This window comes from Peromyscus leucopus, chromosome 1 (assembly GCF_004664715.2).
Source record: "Peromyscus leucopus breed LL Stock chromosome 1, UCI_PerLeu_2.1, whole genome shotgun sequence".
Lineage (NCBI taxonomy): Eukaryota > Metazoa > Chordata > Mammalia > Rodentia > Cricetidae > Peromyscus > Peromyscus leucopus.
The window spans coordinates 169257800-169278990 of record NC_051063.1 but is presented as its reverse complement, the minus strand read 5'-3'; the positions used below and the strand labels follow the sequence as shown (position 1 = coordinate 169278990).

General features: G+C 43.7%; 1 protein-coding gene and 1 non-coding gene across 3 annotated transcripts; both read left to right on the top strand.

Moving 5' to 3' along the window:
• The first annotated feature begins 1321 nt into the window (after positions 1-1321).
• On the top strand, positions 1322-20986 carry LOC114685311 (cytochrome P450 2B1-like). Of its 2 annotated transcripts, none has more exons than XM_028859899.2 (9): positions 1322-1538; positions 11610-11772; positions 11922-12071; positions 13891-14051; positions 14784-14960; positions 15406-15547; positions 17023-17210; positions 17381-17522; positions 20417-20986. In XM_028859899.2, exons 1-9 carry the CDS (start codon positions 1368-1370, stop codon positions 20596-20598), a joined length of 1476 nt encoding a protein of 491 aa, XP_028715732.1. In that variant the 5' UTR covers positions 1322-1367; the 3' UTR covers positions 20599-20986. The 2 variants fall into 2 exon arrangements, with proteins under 2 accessions (XP_028715732.1, XP_037057123.1); XM_037201228.1 differs by lacking the exon at positions 1322-1538 and adding an exon at positions 4479-4788.
• LOC114685314 lies at positions 7448-7553 on the top strand. Its single transcript, XR_003733453.1, has one exon. It is a non-coding gene; the product is annotated as a U6 spliceosomal RNA (small nuclear RNA).
• Positions 20987-21191: the final 205 nt, after the last annotated feature.

The window sequence follows — 21191 nt, the reverse complement described above, 5'->3', positions numbered from 1 at the left end:
GTGACCAAAAGCAACTTGTGGAGGAAAGGGTATATTTTGCTTGAATTCCCACTTTATAGTTCATCATTCAGGGAAGTCAGGGTGGGAACACAAGGCAGGAACCTGGAGGCAGGAGCTGATGCAGAGGCCAGGCAGGGGTGCTACTTACTGGCTTGTTCCCCATGGCTTGCTCAGCCTGCTTTCTTATAGAATCCAGGACCACTATCCTAGGGATGGCATCACCTACAGTGGGCTGGGTTCTCCCCATCAATCACTAATGAAGAAAATGCCTTACAGGCTTGCCTGCACTGCGATTTTAGGGATGCATTTTCTCAACTGAAGTTCCTTCCTCTCAAATGACCCTAACTTGTATCAAGTTGACATAAAAGCTAGCCAGTCCAGACACCCAGAGGCCCCAACAGCTCCACTGCCAGGTTTCAGCCTCTCTCTCCTCCTAGTTCCTGAGCTTTCCCAATTCTGAATCTCTTGCCTCTCATTTCTTCTCCTTCTTTTTCTCCCATCTGTGGCTGTCATGGGCCAGAGAGTGCAATAGGGACTCTGGAGAAATTGTATCTGCAGCCCCTCAAGGACTCAAGGTGGGGAATGCATTGACGCACAGAGATGCGCACAGTCCATGCGACACTGTTCTTGTCACTTAAATGTAATCACATTCATATATGAAACTAAGAACATAGAGTAAGGCCTCCACAATTTAAGATTATACATTCAAACACACCCCAGATGTGCAAGAGTAGACTAGCAAGCACATCTAGACTCAAACACAGAAACATACATCTGCACATTCATATTAGAATGACCAGCTGGGCAGTGGTGACGCACACCTTTAATCCCTGCACTTGGGAGGCAGAGGCAGGCAGATCTCTGTGCATTCTAGGCCACCCTGGGCTACAGAGTGAGTTTCAGGACAGCCAAGGCAGTTACACAGAGAAACCCTGTCACAAAACAAAAACAAAAACAAACACAAACAAACAAACAAACAAACAAAAAGAAATGGCCTTTCACTATAAGAAGCATACAGTGCACACACACAGTTCCATGCTTGATTAAATAAACAGACAAAACTGAGCTGACATGTGTATATTCACCCCCAGAAATCGAGACACATTACTCCCTATGCCCTTTTGTACTATGTATCTGTTTCTATCTGTTTCATGGTGATCTTGCCAACATCTAGGGGAGGGGGAGGGGAGAGGGAGTGAGCAGGTCACCAGCAGCCCAAGCAGGAAGCAGAGGTGCTCACACTCCTGGACAGTGATGAGATAGGAGTTGGGAACAGCTCAAGTTGCATAACTAAGTGGAGAGGCAGGCTCAGCATAAAAGGTTCTGCTGGAGTGTGCAGTGAAGTTGTCAGTGGCCAGACCAGGACCATGGAGCCCAGTGTCCTGCTCCTCCTCACTCTCCTCGTGGGCTTTGTACTGCTCCTGGTCAGGGGCCACCCAAAAGCCCGTGGCCACCTCCCACCAGGACCACATCCACTGCCCCTCCTGGGAAACCTCCTGCAGATGGACAGAGGAGGCCTCCTCAACTCCTTCATGAAGGTGAGACTTATATGGGGCCTTTGTGTGGGCTTGTCCTTGCTTTTGTGCATGGAGATCCCTGAGAGGGATGAGCAAGCGACTCCTTCCAGGCCATAGGTTCAGTTGGGAAAGCTGCTGAGTGGAAGGTGGGATGCTGATTGGTGATGATGGGCAGGCATGTCCTCACTATGGTGGAATCCTGTGGGGGCAATGTGCTTGGAGTGTGGAAGGTGTAGAGCCATTGAGGTGTAAGTGTGTAGAATTTCACTCCGTGGGCCTTGTCAGAAAAATGTCAGAGGCATCAACAACAGGTTTTGCTCCTGCCAACAAAAGAGAGAGCAAAGATTAGCTTGAGGTGTTCAGGGACAAAGGGGAAGAGAGGCAGGGCAGGAGGAGGGGCAGAAGGGAGTGTTTATCAGTTTATTGCAGCAGCTAACATTGTATTTACCAGTCTCTGCACAGAAGCTTCACACTGGGGATTTCATGTTTAATTACCACTTGCTTGCTAATAATTCATCAGCATCCATGCTCCTACTTTCCATGAGAGAGCTGAAGCAGTGATTGTAAGTCCCACTCCTCTGTCCCTCCCCATGGCTCTGGAGAGCTCCCTCTTGAACCTTATGTTTGTTACCCCCTGGTCTTTAAAAGACCCCCCTCCAATAAATGGCAAATTTAGCTATTTTGCTTTATATTATGAGACAGGGTCTCCCCTTGTTTTTAAGTTTGGCTTTCAACTCATGATTCTCCTGCCTTAGCCTCCTGAATGAAATGAGAAGTGTGTATCACCACACCCTGACACACGTGTTTTAAACAAATACTTCCCACATGTTAGAAAACTCAAGTCAACATCCTATTTATTTTAATTTTAAAAAATCCTTAGATACTTTATCATCTGCATATACTGGATTTCAGCCATTTGTGACCTCCCTTTTACCCCTCTCTCCTCCCTCTTTTTCCTACAGAACCCCTTCTTTTTGCCAACAAGATTCTCCAAGCTTTAATATCCACTTGTTCCCCCCAGAAAGTCCAATTAGAGTCATTCAGAGGGGGCTTATGTGGGGCTTGTTGCTTGGAGATCACTTTGCACAAAGAGAAAGGATGCCTTCTAGGTTCTAGGTTTAGGTGGGAAGGTTGGTGAGGAAAAGTCAAGATGCTGACTTCTGCTTGGTGTGGTTGGGGCTCAATTCTTGGACTGTGAACATCTCATGAGTGACTACACCACTACAGAAATCGGCACCTTCCCCCAGCAGCACTAACTGCCCACAGACCCACAGTGAGGGGTGGTAGCATTCTGTCTCAGTGTGAAATGCTGCATCTTTCCCCTGCAGGGACAGTGATGTTAATGATATGAACACACAGGGTCTAGGAAATGTGCAGACAGCAGGAAATTCCAGCATATACCAGCTCTGATGTGATGGTTGGTTGTCTTTGTAACTATATATTTTGAACAATGAAGAGTCCCATGTTCCCCTGCAAGAATGATAGTGGCAGCATTGAGCAGCAGAGCTGCATTCCTGACACCTGGGAGCTGACAGACTAGTTTGAGATGTAGAATAAACATACAAAAGTTAATTAGCTAAGTTGCCTGTTCACGTGCCTGATACAGAACACAGGCAAAGCAAAATGGCTTTCCTCTCAAAGGTTTATTTTTACTCTATGTGTATGAGTGTCGCCTGCATTTATGCATACATAGCACATGCATGCTTGGTGCTCCAAAGGGTGTAGGATTCCCTGGAAATGAGTTACTGATGGTGTAAGTACCAAGTGAGTGCTGGGAGCTGAACCCAGGTCCTCTGCAAGAACAGCATGTGCTTTTAAACCCTAAGTCATTTTTCCAGTCTAGTAAGGACTAGAAAGCTGCTGATGGAAGTGCTGCAAGTGGCTGCACCAAGGTCAGGGAAGGAGAAGCACACCAGCTCAATAAGGTGATGATTTTCCTCCCTAGATCAATAAGGGGATGACCATTCCTCCCTAGATCAATAAGGGGATGATTATTCCTCCCTAGATCAATAAGGGGATGATTATTCCTCCCTAGAGCAATAAGGGGATGACCATTCCTCCCATCTGCTTATCATGGTTTAATGAACCAGTCTTCTCCAGGGCTTGTCTCTTGGCTGAAGTTTGAAGGGCCCAGCTGAATTAACTCTTAAGGGAGGAGTCAATCTTTGGAGTAGGTAAGAATATCCTGTCTCCACTCAAAACCAAAGGGAGGAGGGAGGAAGAAGCAGGGATGAGAGAGGAGGGAAACAGGAGCAGGGAAGCAGGAGGAGGGAGGAGTCTATTCTAAACTACTTTTAAGGCTCTTTAACAGTCTCCTCTTAAGATTGGGGACTCTAAAATAATTGGGAGATGGTCTAAAATTTGGAGATGGAACATTTCCAAAGCTGTTCAGGGTGGGTCAGTGTCTGGATGGGTTTCAGTTACATGTAGCCCCAGGAAGAAATGCTCATTTAGGAGAAGACGTAAGAAGGACCTTGGTGGTGGAGGAGGAGAGCTGGACAAGCAGTTAAGAGCACTGGATGCTCTGTCGAGGACCCAGTTTCAGTTCTCAGCACCCAAAATAAATGGCTCCCAACCATCTGTAACTGCAGTTCCAGGGGTTCTGGCTCCTTCTTCTCGCCTTTGAGGGCACTGCATGCATGTGTTGCACTTTCGTATATGCAAGTTTAACACTCATATAAAATCCATGATGCTCCCTTGGTAGGGTCACAAGAACATGGATCTGTGCCTGCTCTCTGGGCTCTTCATCAGGCTTTTAAGTGTGGCCTCTAAGGCTTGATCAAGAGTGGTGGACCTGGGATCTATTTTCAAATGCTTTGATAGTTGTTGGGGTATCTAGAATCACAGCCTGGGTGTGACTGCTAAGGTCCTGGAGTGTGACCACCTCACAGGAACGTCTTTAGAGTTCCATCTTATTCACATCAGAACCTCAAGGGAACCCACCGTTACCATGGAAACTGGTGTTAGGAACAGACTTAGGAGAAATGCAAGGGCAATCTTATCAGACTTTGAGATTAAAAACATCAGGGCAGGCAAGTGGTACATCTTGGCAGCTGCTGGAAGATGAAATTGAGTGAGAGAAATAGAGGAATCCATGCCATTTATAAGCACCATGTGGTGAAAAATGAGTGGGCGAGCTTCAGAAAAAGAGAGGGACAGCTCAGAGTGTAGGGAAAACACACCCAGCCTTTGGTCGGTATCTGAAGAACAAGAGATAGAAAGGAAGTTTTGGAAGAGTCATGATTTTCTGAGTCAGGACTCAGAAGAGGAGGTGGGTCTCATGGTACAGGCACTACAGTGCTTCCTTATGGAAGTTCTGCAAGTGGCTGCCTAGAATTCTGAAAGAAATGTTATTATTATTATTATTATTATTACTACTACTACTACTATCATCATTATTATTGTGTGTCCGTTTGAGTGTATGTTTACTTTGTGTGTCGATGCACACACCTTTACATAGAGGCCAGATGGTGGCCTTGGTTGTTTTCTATCATTCTCTGTCTATTCCTTTGAGGCAGGGTCTCTCCCTTAACCTAGGCCTGGCATTGTCTTAGCTAGGCTGGAAACCAGCAAGCCCCACCATCCTCCTGTCTCCACCTACACTTTGGAGGTGGGGCTATGGGTGTGCTTGGGACACCAGGCTTATAACTGGGGACTGGGGTGCAAATCCCAGTCATCATGTAGCAGCAAGTGTTTCAGACCACTGAGCTACCTCTCCAGCTTCAGTTATAATTTAAAATGATTCATTTTAGATTTATTTTTATTTTGTGTGTAAGAATGTTTTGCCTGCACATATGTCTGTGCACCTTGTGTGTGTCTGGTGCCTGCAGAGGTCAAAGAGGGCATTACATCCCCTGGTACTGGAGTTAAAGATAGTTGTAAGCTGCCATTCAGGTTCTGGGAACCAAACCCAGATCCTCTGCATGAGATTTTTAACCTCTAAGCCATCTCTCCAACTACTCCAGTTTTAACTTTTGAGCTATGATATTGTTGAAGTTGATCATCAGCCTTTCTAATGATATGACCCTTCAATACAGTTCCCCAGGTTGGGGTGACCATCAACCATGGAATTATTTTTGTTGCTACTTCATAAATGTAATTCTGCTACTGTTATGAATCATAATGTAAATATTTGTTTTTTGTTGTTCTTAGGGTCCCTGTGAAAGGATCAGTCAATTCCCAGAGGGGTTGTTGAAACCCACAGATTGAGAACCAATGCTCTACAAGAGCACACCTCAGTGAATTTTCAAAGCAAACACATTCTTATCATCAATGTGCAGATCAGCTCACATTAAGATTGGTCCCTGTCTTGTGCCCTATAGTTACTACCCTCTCACTATTCTGACTCTGGGGATTGACTTTACCTGTGTTCAAACTTCATTAGGATAACAGCAAATGTAAGCAGAAGATGCTTTTATGACAACATTAAGTGTATGATCATTTCTATAGTTGATCTGATAGGCAGGCTTTTATTTTGTTGATGTACGAGGTTTCTCGGTGTGGGCTCACCACTGTTGCATGTAACACTTTATTAAGAAGGCTTCCTTTTAGGAATAATCTCGTTCATTCAATTGGTGAATATGTGTACATATTTTTGTTTTACAAGCACTTGGAGGCGAAGTTTCCCTGTATGTTTATATTCAGCTTCAAAACTTATAGCTGATTCCCCTAAAGGCTGATTCTCTACTCACAGATTCAACTAGCTGTGGATTAATAATACTTAGTAGAAATGCATTTGTGAAAAAAAAAGAAATGCATTTGTGGCTAAGTGTGACTCACATCTGCAACCCCAGCCCTTCAGAGACTGAGGCAGGAGAATGACAAATTTGAGACAACTTAAACTACATGGTGTGTCCCAGGTCAGCCTGGCCTATATAGTTTTAAGATCTTGTCTTAAAACATAAACACATGTAAATCACACATGTATAGAGTTTCCTTCTTAGCACTTTTCATAAATAGCATCAGGTCTTGACCATTTTCATAGCCTGTCATTTCTATTAGCTGTATTGCAGTCTAGAGTGAGATAAAGGTTGTGAGAGGATGAGGTGGGTTATGTGCAAACACTGCACCATTCTCTTCAAGGGCTTCCAGCACTTGAGGTTTATGACATTCCTGGGATCAATTCCCTGTAGATGCACAGATGGTTGCATTGTCAGGTATTTTCCAACTCTCTGTACTGTAGTCATGACTCACATTGAGGTCCACCACCAGGTGACTATCACTTTCCCTTCTCATGTAACCCAGTGGGTGAATCAGGGCCATTCTCTAGAACATTGTGAGAAGTAATTGGATAGGTTGAAGCCGGGTCACAGGAAGCATGATTCTTGATTGATATTCCAGAGCTGTCTAGACTGAAGGGTATCGTCTATAGGTATGTACACGTACCTATATCTGTATTTACATTGATATACATATATATCTATATATATGTTAACATCCTTATCATATCCATATATGTAGCTGGATTTTTCTTCAGTCCTGACCAGCCCTGTAATTAGGATGAATCTCTCCTACCCACATCCTGCAACCACTTGGTCCCAAGAAAACACAAAGAGGCTTATATTACTTACAAAATATAAGACCTCTGTGTCAGGCTTCTTGTTAGCTAACTCTTATAACTTAACTCAACCCATTTATATTAATCTATATGTTACCACGTGGCTGTGGCATTGCTCATCTGAGGGCATCTTGTTGCTCCTTGGGTAATGGGCTGGCATCTCTCCCATCTCATCTCTCTCTTCCCTGTATCTCTGTTTGGATTTCCCACCTGCCTCTAGGCTGCCTTGACATAGGCCAAAGTAGCTTATTTATTAGCCAACTAGAACAACACATATTCACAGCATACAGAAAGACATCCCATAGAACTTCCCCATTTCTGTCTAATCAAAAAGGACATTTTTAACTTTAACATAGTAAAATTACATAGAATAGTGCTCGCTTCGTCAGCACATATATTAAAATTGGAATGATACAGAGAAGATTAGCATGGCCCCAGTGCAAAGATGGCACTCAAATTTGTAAGCATTCCATATTTAAAAAAAATACATGTAAATAAAACAGTTATCAATCAAGAATTAGTTATAATATCTAGTCTATTTGTATTTGGCAAAATTAAAGAAACTAGGCTATCAGCTGTCCTATATTTGTGAGTTTAAAGTTTTATATCCAATTTTATCTTTTATCATAGCCAAGGAAAATTATAATTATAACTATCTAGTCTTCAACTCCATCAAAGACCCCAGAAGGATATAATATTACCTGAGTAAACAGGAAGTGAATTGCAAGAAACTCCCATAATTTTAGAAATTACTGAGATATCTGGTTGCCTGGACAGGCATTCAAACTTTCTCAGCACCATTGGGGCATTGATCTTCAGGCCTAGAGTCTCTGGTAGACTTTTTAGTGAAGCAAGAAAGTCGAAGGATTGTCTTGCCTATTGGCAAAGTTCACCAGTTGCTTCTCCCTGTGTCCTGAAGAATATCTGGCAGTCTCCTCTGTGAGGCAGCAACCTGAAGAAGGTTCTCACCTTATTTAGGCAAAGTTTAGTGGTCACTTTCCCATGGGTCCTACATGTCCAGTCTATACCACATATTGTCAAGCAGTCCAGGCAAGAGCAGTTTCTTGCCCAAATAGCCAGTTTTGCCAAGAAGATGATAAACTCCATATGGAGTGTCTTTGATGCTCAGCTTCCTCTTTAAAGTAAGTGAGACATGTCTCATTGTCCAGAAAAGTCTAAGTTTTAAAACATTCTAAATGCCATATTCTGTAATTCTTTGAAGTATTTGAAGATTACCTACCTAATTGAAAAATACCTATATATCAAGAAAACTTAACTAACATGACTACTTATTAATCTGTATTTCTCAACTATACACTACAATTTCAAATGAGCAACACAAATATAGTACCCAAAACAGGAGTAGAAATACATACAATATAACAAAATTTTTCTTTAATTTGCACCAATAAACAAAACAACTTCAAATTTGCATCAATAAACCAAAATCCATAGCAATGTAAAACATTTAAAATAAGTTGTTGCTCTTTAAGTGCCCTGAATAACCTACCCTTTAATTCTATCATGTCTATACTATGCCCTTTTCTTCTTTAGGAAGAGTTTGCATTCATAATCAACCACTTTTAAGTAAAATTAAACATTTATAAACAATATTTTAGAAATTTGGGCATAGCTTTTCATACTACTTTCTGCTGGTTGGGGGTGATGGCAATCTTATGGGAATCCTGAGAAAATTAAGAATCATAGTTAAATCTTGGCTGTAGCAGTCTGTGAGGCTGTATCAACCTCTCAGAGGGTCTTGGTTGATCAAACCATGTTAGCCTGGAAGCAGTCCATGGGTTCTCATCTTCTGTGGAAATAAAAGCAGAACATCTTTTCCAAAGTAATGTATCCTTAGACATAAATTTTGAAGTCAAGATACCTTTAAAAAAATATATATATATTTGTTTAATTCAGCAGTCTTTACAATCAAATGTCTCTCTCCAATTAAAAATCCCAAAGACAATACAATCCAGGTTCTCTGTGTAATTTTTATCTTTATGTGGTTTGACTTTTATATTACTTTTACTGTCTCTTTAAATACTTTATTTTTTAAAACTATCTATTTATATAACTACATATGTTCTTTTTCTCTCTCTTCTAAGCCTATGTACATTTTTACATACATTTTAAACCATTTAGAGTTTTATATCATCTGAATCTGTCTTGTTGTGAATCTATAATCCTTCTTTGACAAGGAGCAATTTTAAGCTGTTAAGCTGCATGGTGACTTTGGCTGTTGCCTCCACTCCCAACCCCCAGCTTCTCAACATGGTGAAGGTATGATTACCACCAGCTCTGGGATCCATGCTCACCAATGATTCTGGGAAGCAGTGGGTCTATGCCTCCATCCAGCAGTATATAACCCAGAATTCCACCCCCAGTGTTTTGTCTGTACTAGCAAAAGCTAAATCCACCATGCATCACACTGCATGGCTTGGAGACACCTCTGTGTACCATGACCGGAATCTGCCATGATGTAGGTCAAGCCCACACAGCTGTGAACCTGACATGCTGTAACTCAAGCATGCATGTTGTAGCATCTGTATGTCATGACTTTCCTGAGAGACTCAATGAGGAAGCTGCTCTTGACTCCATTTTAGAATCCATTTTTATAGCCTTCTCAGGTTTTGGGTAGAAATTCTTGCCCCACATTGGGTGTCAAAATGTAGCCAGAGGTTTCTCCAGTCCAGCCTGGCCCTGAGGTTGGGATGAATCTCTCTCACTCACACCCTTCACCTGCTTGGTCCAAGTAAACACACAGAGGTTTATATTACTTACAAACTGTATGGCCTATGGGTCAGGCTTTATGTTAGCTAGTTCTTACAACTTAACCAATTTCTATTAATCTATATGTTGCCAAGTGGCTGTGGCATTAGTAGTCTGCAGGCATCTTGTTGCTCCTTGGGAGGTGGGCTGGCATTTCTCCAATTCTGCCTTTCTCTTTCCTGTATCTCTGTTTGGATTTCCCATCTGCCTCTAACCTGCCTTGCCATACGCCACAGTAGCTTATTCATTAGCTAACTAGAGCAACACATATTCACAGTATACAAAAAGATACCCCACAACACATATCAGAGTCTATATCCATACCTGTGTTTGAAGCAGCAGGTTAAGCCCCTTCCCCACACCCGTGAGAATTTACTCCAAACACTTGAGAAATAAAAATAAAGCTCTTTAATAATGCACATCTGGTTCTGGCCAACATCCTAGAGAAACTAGCCTCAAAGAGACATTTTTAACAACTTGTGTAAATCTTGGGCACTACCAATCCATACGTGTTTTCATCTGTAAATATCTGTAAAAATCCATCAGACTTTGAGCAGTTACACATATTTCACAGAGATAGGAACTGCAAGCCTGCCTATTTCAGATAAGTGAAAATTTATAGCAAAGATATCGTCACCACTAATTTTAAAGTAGACCAGTGTTGTTCTTTTTGAATCACATTGCTTGTGTCTCAGGCATTGTTCTGTTGCTGTGAAGAGACTCCATGACCAAGGCAGCTCTAATAAGAAAGTATTTAGTTCATTATCATCATGACAGGAACATGACAGCAGGTATGGCAGGTACTGGAGCAGTAGCTGAGAGCCACATCCTGATCTGTAGGCAGAGAGAAAAACTCTAGGCTTAGCATGGGCTTTTGAAACTTCAAAGCCCATCCTCAGTGACACACTTCCTCCAACCAGGCCACATCTACCAATCCTAATCTTTTCAACCTGGTGACCAAGCATTCAAATACATGAAATTATAGAGGGCCATTCTTATTTAAACCACCACACTGGTGCTCTCCTGCCCTCCTGGCAGAATTACACTCTTCCTGATAAGAGAAACAGGACTTAATGATGATTGTTAGCCAGTGCTATCCCCTTTGAACTGCCCAGTAGAGCCATGTTCTTTGATATGGGAATGGAGCCTAATTCACAACTAACTTAACAAACAAATATTAGCAGAAATACATTCTCAGAAGCCTAAACTACAATTATCTTCAAGGTACAATATTTTTCCTACAGTTTCTAACAAGTCTGGCTGTCTTACTACTTATCAACCAGTCATATGAGAGGCAGCACTGCCTTAGCTAAACCCTACCTTGTGCAGCTTAGTATTTCCTAAGCAAGTTTACTACTGAATCCTCTGTAATGTCAATCCATTACTCTCAGTTTTCCTACATCATATTTTTATATTGTTTATTTTTTCAATACCCGTTCTCATGTAGCCCCAGGCTTGCCTCCACCTCAACAGCAGCAAGAGATGATCTTGAACTCCTGATCCACCTCATTTATGTCCCCAGTGCTGGGCTGATAGCAAGAGCCACCCGCCCACAGCCATACTGTAATGCAATTCTGCTCAGATCATCCAGCATCCATGCAGACTTCCATGGTGGTGGATTGACCCTGAAATTGCTATGTCCTCAGAAGGGGAAGGGTGGTCAGAGTAGGGCTTCCTATGTATCACTTTGTATCTAAGTGTTTTCACAGGGTAGCAACAACGTCTGCATTGACTAACAACAATCCTGGTACTTTTATGCTTGGTAGCTTCGAGAAAAATATGGAGATGTGTTCACAGTGCACCTGGGACCGAGGCCCGTGGTCATGCTGTATGGCACAGAGGCCATAAGGGAGGCGCTGGTGGACCAAGCTGAGGCTTTCTCTGGCCGGGGGACAATTGCTGTGGTTAGACCAGTCTTCAAGGACTATGGTAGGAGTCTCAAAGTTTGGGTTGAGGTGGGCTGGAGAATGGGCCCAGAGAGAGGAGAATCTGATGGAAGGGAGGGCAAGGGGTGGGGAAGGACCCAGGTTTCTTTGAACTTCCTCTATAACTCCCCCATGCTCCCCCTACTTTCTTAGGTGTGATCTTTGCCAATGGGGAACGCTGGAAGACCCTTAGGCGATTCTCTCTGGCCACTATGAGAGACTTTGGGATGGGAAAGCGGAGTGTGGAGGAGCGGATTCAGGAGGAGGCCCAATGCCTGGTTGAGGAGCTTAGGAAATACCAGGGTGAGTTTCTGGAATGGGTATAAAGGAAGATGGTGATGCAGAGACCTGAGTGCACAGCCAAAGAAAGAGAAAGAGACATACATGGGCAGAGAAATAAACACATACACACATACATACATACAGACACACATACAAGACTCACACACAATTACACACACAGACACACTCATAGACATACACACAGACACACACAGAGACACACATAGAAACAGACACACAAACATACACACACACTCATTGGGGAGAGGATTAGATAGGGGGAGAGAGAAATACAGAAAGACCGGGAAAGAGATGTAAAGTTCACAGTATCCAAGAATGGCTCAGAGACATAGATATTGGTATTTGCATTCAGTTTACTTATGTTCAGGGAAATCAATGCCTGGATTAAGAATATGTGTCATCTGGTGTGATGGTACAAGCCTGTCCTCCCAATACTCAGGGTACTGAGACAGGAGGATCATAAATTCAAAGCCAATTTGGCTACATCATGAAATCTTGTCTCAGAGAGAAACCGTGGTCGACACAGTGGGTGCAGGTCAGGCTTGCTGGGCTTGCTTGGCACACACAGTTCCCAGCCTGATCCCAACACCACAACATTGCCATGGTGCCACATGCTAGTCACCATGGTATACCTGAAGTGGAGGCAGGAGCTTAAGGTTGAGGTCATCCTTGACTTTATACCGAGTTCAAGGGCGTCTTGATCACATTATTCAGTCTTAAAACACGGTCTGTGTCCAAGGCAGGTGTTAGAAGCAGAGAACTGTGTTCTTTTCTTGTGGATATCCTGATGAGTGGGGTGGTGAGCAAAGATGGGGTGTTTTAGTTTGTGGCAGTCATAGGCACTTCTGGGTACTTATAGAAACTTCACATCAGGGGCATCCTGGTGACCCAGTCTGTTTTTACCACCTCATTCCTTTGTATCGGTGTTTGTCATCTCTTTTAAGATTTCTCAGGAGACTCTGAGAGATCCATGCAGAGACTGGAAGGGAACAGAAGAAAATCAAGAGACTAGGAAGGAGAAAGCATGGTGACAGTGGCTGAAGCTGAGATGGAGCTTGAAGGACCAAACAGAAGAGAAAATCTGGGGGAGCAGGAGTGAGGGGAATAAAGGGTGGAGGATGAAAGGTAGGGAGAGGGAAAAGAGAAAGACAGAAATGCTGAGAGACCTTTAGACAGGAAATAAAGGCTGACAAGCATCAGGGAAAGATCTGCAGAGGAGTCAGAGACAGCAGACAGGCCAGACCTAGAGAGAGGGGTAACAATGGCCTAATATTCCTGGGCTGACAACATCCCTCCCACCATGAGGGCCCATGAAGGAACCAGGAACTAAAGGCAGCAGGCACTCGGTGTTGATGGTTCTTGGAACACCACAGAGCCTAGAATAGAAGGAATGGAGGAAGACTCAAAGGAGAGACTTCTAAATCCACACAGGCAACCCCAACCCCGTTCTCTGCACCATTCCTGCCAGTGGGAGTCAGCTATGGGCTCAGAGTCAGAATGTTTTCCTGGGAGGAGGTGCACATTGGACTTCTCAGCTCCCTGGGTCTGATCCTGGTCCCAGTCATGAGGAGCTGTGTTACCTTGGTGAAGTTAGCGCCCATCTCTGTGTATACTAATTGCATTACATCTTATGTATAATTTTGGGAGGAAATTAAATAAAATGCAATTGTGAGTGCAGGGCCTAGTGCATCATGTGTACAAATGGGGTAGCAGCAGTTTATATTGAGTAGTGAGTGGTGGGGACTGGTTTACAGAGATGGGGCCAAAGCCCAATGTTCCCTTGATGCCATGTCTCCTGAACTGCATGCACATTCTCCAGGAGCACCCGTGGACCCTACCTTCCTCTTCCAGTGCATCACAGCTAACATCATCTGCTCCATTGTCTTTGGAGAGCGCTTTGACTACAAAGACCGCCAGTTCCTGCGCCTGCTGGACCTGTTCTATAGGTCCTTCTCTCTCTTCAGCTCATTCTCCAGCCAGGTCAGTGGATGGGAAGAGAGGAGCATCCAGGGCAGAGGAAAGAAGAGGTTTCTCTGTGGGTGAAAAAGGGAATGTCTCAGGGCTGGAAGAAAGGCAGAGACAACATGGAGAGACAAGAAGCCTGAAGCCTGGAGGGCGAGGTTGGGGGTCAGATGTTAAGTAGGGTGGAGAAACCCTAATGCAGAAATACCAAGTCACCCAGACATGGGAAAATGATGACATGGGGGCTATGGCTATAGCTAAGAGGGTAGAGGACTTGTCTATCATGTGTGAATCCTGGGTTTCATCCCTAGCACAAATTAAGCCAGCTTTGGCGGTACATATGTGCAATTCCACTACATGGGACATCAGAATTCAAGGCCATCTTTGGATAAATATTGAGTTTGAGGAGAGTCTGAAAGACATGAGACCCCAACTGAAAAAAACAAAAACAAAATGATGGCTTAGGAGAGTGAGAGAGAATACAATACAAGTGCTGGAGAAAGACTTAGAGAAACAGGCTGAGAGCATGCTGTGTGTGTGTGTGTGTGTGTGTGTGTGTGTGTGTGTGTGTGTGTGTGTGTATGAGAGGGGAAATGAAGGAAAGAGAAGATGAGCAAGGGAGTGGGGGAGGGGAGGGGAGAGAATGGAAGGAGAGAGGGCAGATCCTTATGAAATTGGGGGACCTAGGAACACAGCCTATTCCTTGAGGCCTGATAGCTCCAGGTGACCTCCTGACCTTCTTTCCTTCAGGTGTTTGAGCTCTTCTCTGGTTTCCTGAAGTACTTTCCTGGAGCCCACAGACAAATCTCCAGAAACCTGCAGGAAATCCTTGACTTCATTGGCCAGAGTGTGGAGAACCACCGGGCAACCTTGGACCCCAGCAATCCAAGAGACTTCATCGATACCTACCTTCTACGCATGGAGAAGGTAAGTCCTGCATGAATGAGAGAAGTGATGGGTGAGAGTGAAGGCTGAGGATGTGAGCAGAGGAAAAGGGGGGCAGAGGATGTGAAGGAGAGATAGGAAGTGGAGTGGAGGAGATGCAGGAAAATCTAGAAATTAAGACTAGAGAAAGGGAGGAGAAAATGAAACAGGGAGAAAGAAAGCTGTGTAAGAAACACAGGGCAAGGGACAAAAAGCAGAAAAGACCTCAGAGGAAGAAAGCCTGGGAGGAAAATCATGATAAATACGAGAGAGCAAAGTCGAGAGAGAAGAAGACAGAAGAGAGAGCCAATGACAATGTTGAGGATTGAGCCTGGCAATGCGGCCCATACAGTGTGAGACAGAAGGACAGTTCCCAGGATGTGTGAGCATCTCCCTGTAAGGACCCAGTCACCCCTGACCCTCTCTTCTCTCTCCCATCTGGAACCAGGAGAAGTCCAACCAACACACGGAGTTCCATCACCAGAACCTCATTATCTCCGTGCTGTCTCTCTTCTTTGCTGGCACTGAGACCAGCAGCACCACGCTCCGCTATGGCTTCCTGCTCATGCTCAAATACCCCCATGTTGCAGGTGAGCCACAGGCTGCCAGTTGAGGGAGCTTCTAGCTCCTTTTAGCTGTGGAGGTTTGTGTGGACGAGAGAGACAAGGGCCTCTTACATCTGGAGTTCTGAAGGCTTTGGTCTACTTCTAAACTAGGGCAGTGCTGTGGGTAGTGTGTGAATGAACACTCAGCTGGCCCAGTTTCCTTTGAGTTTTCCTTTCACTTTAATGTTTACCAATCTGTCCACCAACCCACCTACCCATCCATCTATCCAACCACCCACCCACCCATCCATCTGTTCATCCATTCATTCACCCATCCATCCATCCTTCTTTCCTTCCTGTCATCTTTCTGTCATTACATCCATTTATTCATTTATCTTTCTATCCATGCACCTCTTCATCCATCTACTCATTCTGTTCATTTACCCACCTTTCTGTCCACCAACCAACTCATGTCATCCACCTTTCTCTTCATTCATTTTTCCATTCAACTAAGCATCTGCCTAACCAAATATCTATTTACTCAACCATTCTTCTATCTACTCACCTGTAAACATTCATACACACACACACACACACACACACACACACACACACACACACACACTTCCCACCCACTCTTCATATATCAATCCACTGTCTAATTTTTAATGATCACCTGACCTGTCCTTTTGTTCATTTATTTTAATTCATCAACTTAGTTTCCCTTTGATCAGTAGAATTGAATAAATTATTTTCATTGATTATGCATAAACTTATCTACCCTTCTATCAAAAGTTTTATTCCTTAATCTTTTCACTAATTGGCCTTTGAGTTTATCTTTCATACATCTATCCATTCTTTCATTTATACTCTAATTGAGTCATCTTTTGACTTATGAGTTGAATAAATAATCCAGTGTTTAGTCTGTTCATTTCATTGTCACAAGTCTGTTCAATTAATTGATTTATCTATTAATTATATTATACATTCATTTGCTAATCTGCCTGCTTCTCTGTTATATTCCTGAGGATACAGCCTCGAGTTCATAATATAAAATTCCATGTAGAGTTATGGCTTGTGGGCAAGTACAAGCATGTGTATGTTATTGTGCACATGTGTCTGTGGGTATTATGTATATATGTATGTGTGTGTGTATATGTGTGTGTAGAGATAGACAATTCATTCCCCTGCGAATGTGAGATTTTTATGCTTTTCTCCCTCACACTCTTACACCAACATGATTGCTCTGAAGTCTTCCTATGCAATATCCCTTTGTTGTATTTTTCTCTTTTTTTAAATCCCTGCTGAAATGAGGTTGAAGCTCGTCAAGGAGAGCTGTGATATAGTTTTAAGCATGGGCACAGTCGCTTAAGAACAGGACAGTTGTTTGTACCCACAAGTGTACTGCGTTTCTCAGGGAGGCTCCGTGATGCCCTCTTTCCTGGGTTGTTGGCTTATAGAATGAAATATCATTGCTGCAAATCATCAAAGTAGATCCAGTGTTCCTCTTTTCTGTGCAGAGAAAGTGCAAAAGGAGATCGATCAGGTAATTGGCTCACACCGACTCCCAACCCTTGACGACCGCACCAAAATGCCTTACACTGAGGCTGTCATCCACGAGATTCAGAGATTTTCAGATCTCATCCCCATTGGTGTCCCGCACAAAGTCACCAAAGACACTTTGTTCCGAGGGTACCTGCTCCCCAAGGTGAGACCAGCTGCCATTCCACATCTCTACTCCATGATCATCCTCCATTTTCCTATTCACCAGCCTCAGCCTTTTTGTGATTTCCTACACTCTGTGTTTCTCAGGGACTGACAGTTTGCAGATGGGAGTCAGGGTATGCTAATATCTTTGTGTCTCATAATGTCTCCTAGAACACTGAAGTGTACCCCATCCTGAGTTCAGCTCTCCATGACCCACAGTACTTTGAACAACCAGACACCTTCAACCCTGACCACTTCCTGGATGCCAATGGGGCTCTGAAGAAAAATGAAGCTTTTATGCCCTTCTCTATAGGTGAGACCCACTTGTGCTTTCTTTCCCAGACACTATAGGGCAGGCTCATCCTCCTGGACACAGCCAGGTCTAGGTCTCTGTTTACTGATTTATTTCAGCTGCTTTGTCTGAACCATTTCATTCACCCTGGCTATAGTGCCATAAGAGGACTCTTGAACTAAAGGAGCATTCTGTTCATCAGTATTTTGGGGAATTATTTAAAGGCCTCTAAATCTGAGAAAATGCATTTTCTTAAGAACCAACAGTAAGAACAAGTGACATCATCTATGCACACTGCTGTGAATTGGGTAGGGTCTTGATGGCCAAGGAGGCATTGACTTTAGCTGTGAGCACTGGGGAGTTGGGGCATGTCTTGACATGCTTGTCTCTGTGTGCAGTAAATGCTCTGGCTTGCTAAAATGTAATAGAAATAAAAATTACTACCATTTATTTGAGCAAAGAAACCATCCATGATGGATAAAATCCTGAACCAGAAAATGTTCAGATTTACAGCATCCATTAGTGTCTGCATGTGCTGTCTATAGACAATAGGGAGCTGGGCATCAACACACAGCTCAATTGTTGCCACTTCTGCTTTTGCCTTACTTGGCCATGCTGGAGTAGTTGGCAGCCTAGGGTAGGTAAACTGCTATGAGAGACCAAGACTTCTTCATTGGAAGAATATAATCTCAAGTAGTTTTGTTGGCTGTTGTGTTTGGTTAATTTGTTAGTGTCTCTGGCCAAATTTAATTCAGTTTTATGGACTCTATGAGATATAAACATGGAAGCTTTATGTTCATGTTTTTATCTTTTGGAGAAAGGGGCATTCTAGAAACGATTCTTTAGCCTTTAGTTGTGCCCTCTCTATCTCATGTTCTCACGATAGGGATGGAATCCAAGGGTAAGTGTTTGTTAAGCAAGTTCTCTCAGAAGAGTCCAAACCTCTAGCCTCTCCTTGGTGCATTCTAGAAGATGCTCTCCTGTTGTTCCTCCTCCTGTTCTCATTAACTCACTGAGGGATTTCAAGCAAGTGTTCTCTTACTTGCCATGTCTCAGCTAAGAATTGTCTAGTGTTGAGTGTCCAAGTGACCAGTGACAAGTGTCCAGTGACCCTGGGCTTAGCCTTGTTCCTGGCTCTGTCCAATATAAGGGCCTCATTTCCTATTTGATCCTCATAGTTGCAGACATGTAGAATGTGAGATAAAAGTGAATTGTCTGTATAACTGTTCCAAGTTTTGAAAGGCAGGTTTTTGTGAAAGGAAATGTAAGAATAAGACATGTAAGAAGGAATTCATGACCAAGTGTGGTTGGCCAGAGAAGTTGGAGGGGTTAGGACGCTGGCGAGGAAGTTTAGAAAAAGCAAGCTGAAGAGAATAGATAATAAGACACATAGTGATGGTTGGTACAGACACAGGATCAGAGGGACTGCTGTGGGATGCAAGCAAGCAAGCAAGCAAGCAAGCAAGCAAGCAAGCAGGCAGGCAGGCAGGCAGGCAAGCAAGCAAGCTAGAGAGTGAGCAAACAAGTCAAAAGGATATTAATGCCAAACGGACATGAATGGTGTCTGAATCGCCAGCTCCAGGTGTGGGGACATAGTGTTGAGAGTGAGATTATCCATTAAAAGGTGCTCTGGAAAAATCTGGGTCATAAAATGAGTTCCAGGAGAACTGTCTCAGAGAGATACTCCATGAATTTCTAAGCTCATGTCACCTAAGTTCTGGAAATGGAATGCCCAAAGGGATAGGGTGCTTTCCCTAGACACCCCTACACAGGCACAATTTCCCAACAACTTGAGGGCACAGGCGTTGCTTGGAAATCCTTCCTGCATCTGGAGGCCTGATGTGGTCATTTGCAGATTAGGAATCTCTAAGGTACAGGGCAGGGGGTGGAGCCCTTGTCTGGTCTTTCAGGCTCCCATTATTCTGTGGTGCTCCATGCCCAACGTGACAAACCTTATATCTCTGATAATACTGTGGATGTCATAGGCTCCTTATCATGTGCCCCTGCCCATTCTCAATTGTGTGAACCATTGTGTTTGGGATCTTGTTGAAGTTCATTGATCACAACATGAAGAAGCAAAGGAGGTAGAGAGGAAGAGAGAAAGGTGGAGGAGAGGATGAGTGACAGAGGGGACAGAGAAAGGGGAGAGACAGAGAGGCCATGCTCTGTAGTCCATCAATTTCCTGCCTCAGTCTCCCAAATGTTGCACTTGCAGACATGTGCCTCCATGTCTGGCTCATATAGGACCCTTAACACCATCCAGTTGTTAATCTAAGAGTCTTTGTAAACAGTATCTTCACCCTCAGTGCAGCCAATGAGAGGGATAACAATCCTTGACTTGAATTAAAATAGAACACTAAAGATGTTACATTAAACATGTATACACATACACACTTCATTCCTAGTCTAGTACCTTCTTACAATTCTGAAACAAAGGACTCTGATAATCCCACAAATGGTAGAAATCTGTCAGAAGTGACCACAAGACACCCACTAACAGTTTGTCTTAATTTTATGATTAATTTATTGTGTATATGTTTGAATGCATATACATGTGTGCTACGGTGTGTGTGTGTGTGTGTGTGTGTGTGTGTGTGTGTGTGTGTGTGTGTGTGTGTGTTTATATCAAAGGACAGAGAGGCATTGGTTCTCTTCTTGCAACATGTGGGTCCAGGAGATTGAACTCATGTCCTCAGGGTTGATAAAAGGCTCCTTTTTGTGCTAAGAAGTCTCACTGGCCATTGCACCAATTCTTTAAGGTTTTGGGAATCTCTTAGTGTTTTCCAAGTGCAGGTTGAAGGTCAAACTCATTCGTATTCTTTGCAATGGGCAGAGTTGTCTGGGTTTAGTAATGGGACAGTCCAGATGTTTTATACTCCCCTGGGGCTCACATGGCTCATCCTCTGTGCCTACAGGAAAGCGCATTTGTCTTGGCGAAGGCATTGCCCGCAACGAATTGTTCCTTTTCTTCACCACCATCCTCCAGAACTTATCCGTGTCCAGTCCCATGGCTCCTAAGGACATTGACCTCAATCCCAAGGAGAGTGGCTTCGGCAAAGTGCCTCCAACATACCAGGTCTGCTTCTTGGCCCGTTGACTGGGCTGTGGTGGCCAGGTCTCCCCATTCCTGTTGAGAATGGCCCCATCTTTCTGCCTCTGAGAGACCTGCTGGAATCCAGGCCCTGGGTCACTGCTGACTTCCTTCCTCATTCCTGCAGCTTCTGCAAAGCTGGAGGTGTGTTCTTCTGCTCTGTGAATGGCACTGGAGAAATCAATCAGGTGCCTTTATTGATGTGTGAACAGAGAGATTTCAGGAGGCCACATCTCATACTGAATCACTCCCAACAGCCACAGTCCCCATGTATCAGCTCCCTGTGATCCATGATCTATGCTGATAGACTCTGTATGTGATCTGAATTCTGTGTCTATAGACTTGCCTAATACGTATAGTTCACAAATAAACAGAATCACATAGTGTGTGATCATTGGTGTCTGGTATCTTTTACTTCACACAACATTATCTAGGCCCTTTGCAGGCCACAGTCAAAAACCTTCCTGGCATTTTCTCATGATCTTTCTCACCCAAAAGCGTAATTACCTTTTTCCCTGTGTTTTACCAGCAGAAGGTGTGGTCCTGATTTAGGCTGGGTCTTCCTGCTTCTAAGAATCTGATAAGAAATCCCTCATAGC

What these genes read in the sequence shown, in the direction of transcription:
- LOC114685311 (XM_028859899.2), top strand. Translation starts at nt 1,368, where the DNA reads ATGGAGCCCAGTGTCCTGCTCCTCCTCACTCTCCTCGTGGGCTTTGTA. An exon ending in GGAGCTTAGGAAATACCAGG is followed by an intron (nt 12,072 to 13,890) that starts GTGAGTTTCTGG and finishes CACATTCTCCAG; the next exon opens with GAGCACCCGTGGACCCTACC. An exon ending in ACCTTCTACGCATGGAGAAG is followed by an intron (nt 14,961 to 15,405) that starts GTAAGTCCTGCA and finishes ATCTGGAACCAG; the next exon opens with GAGAAGTCCAACCAACACAC.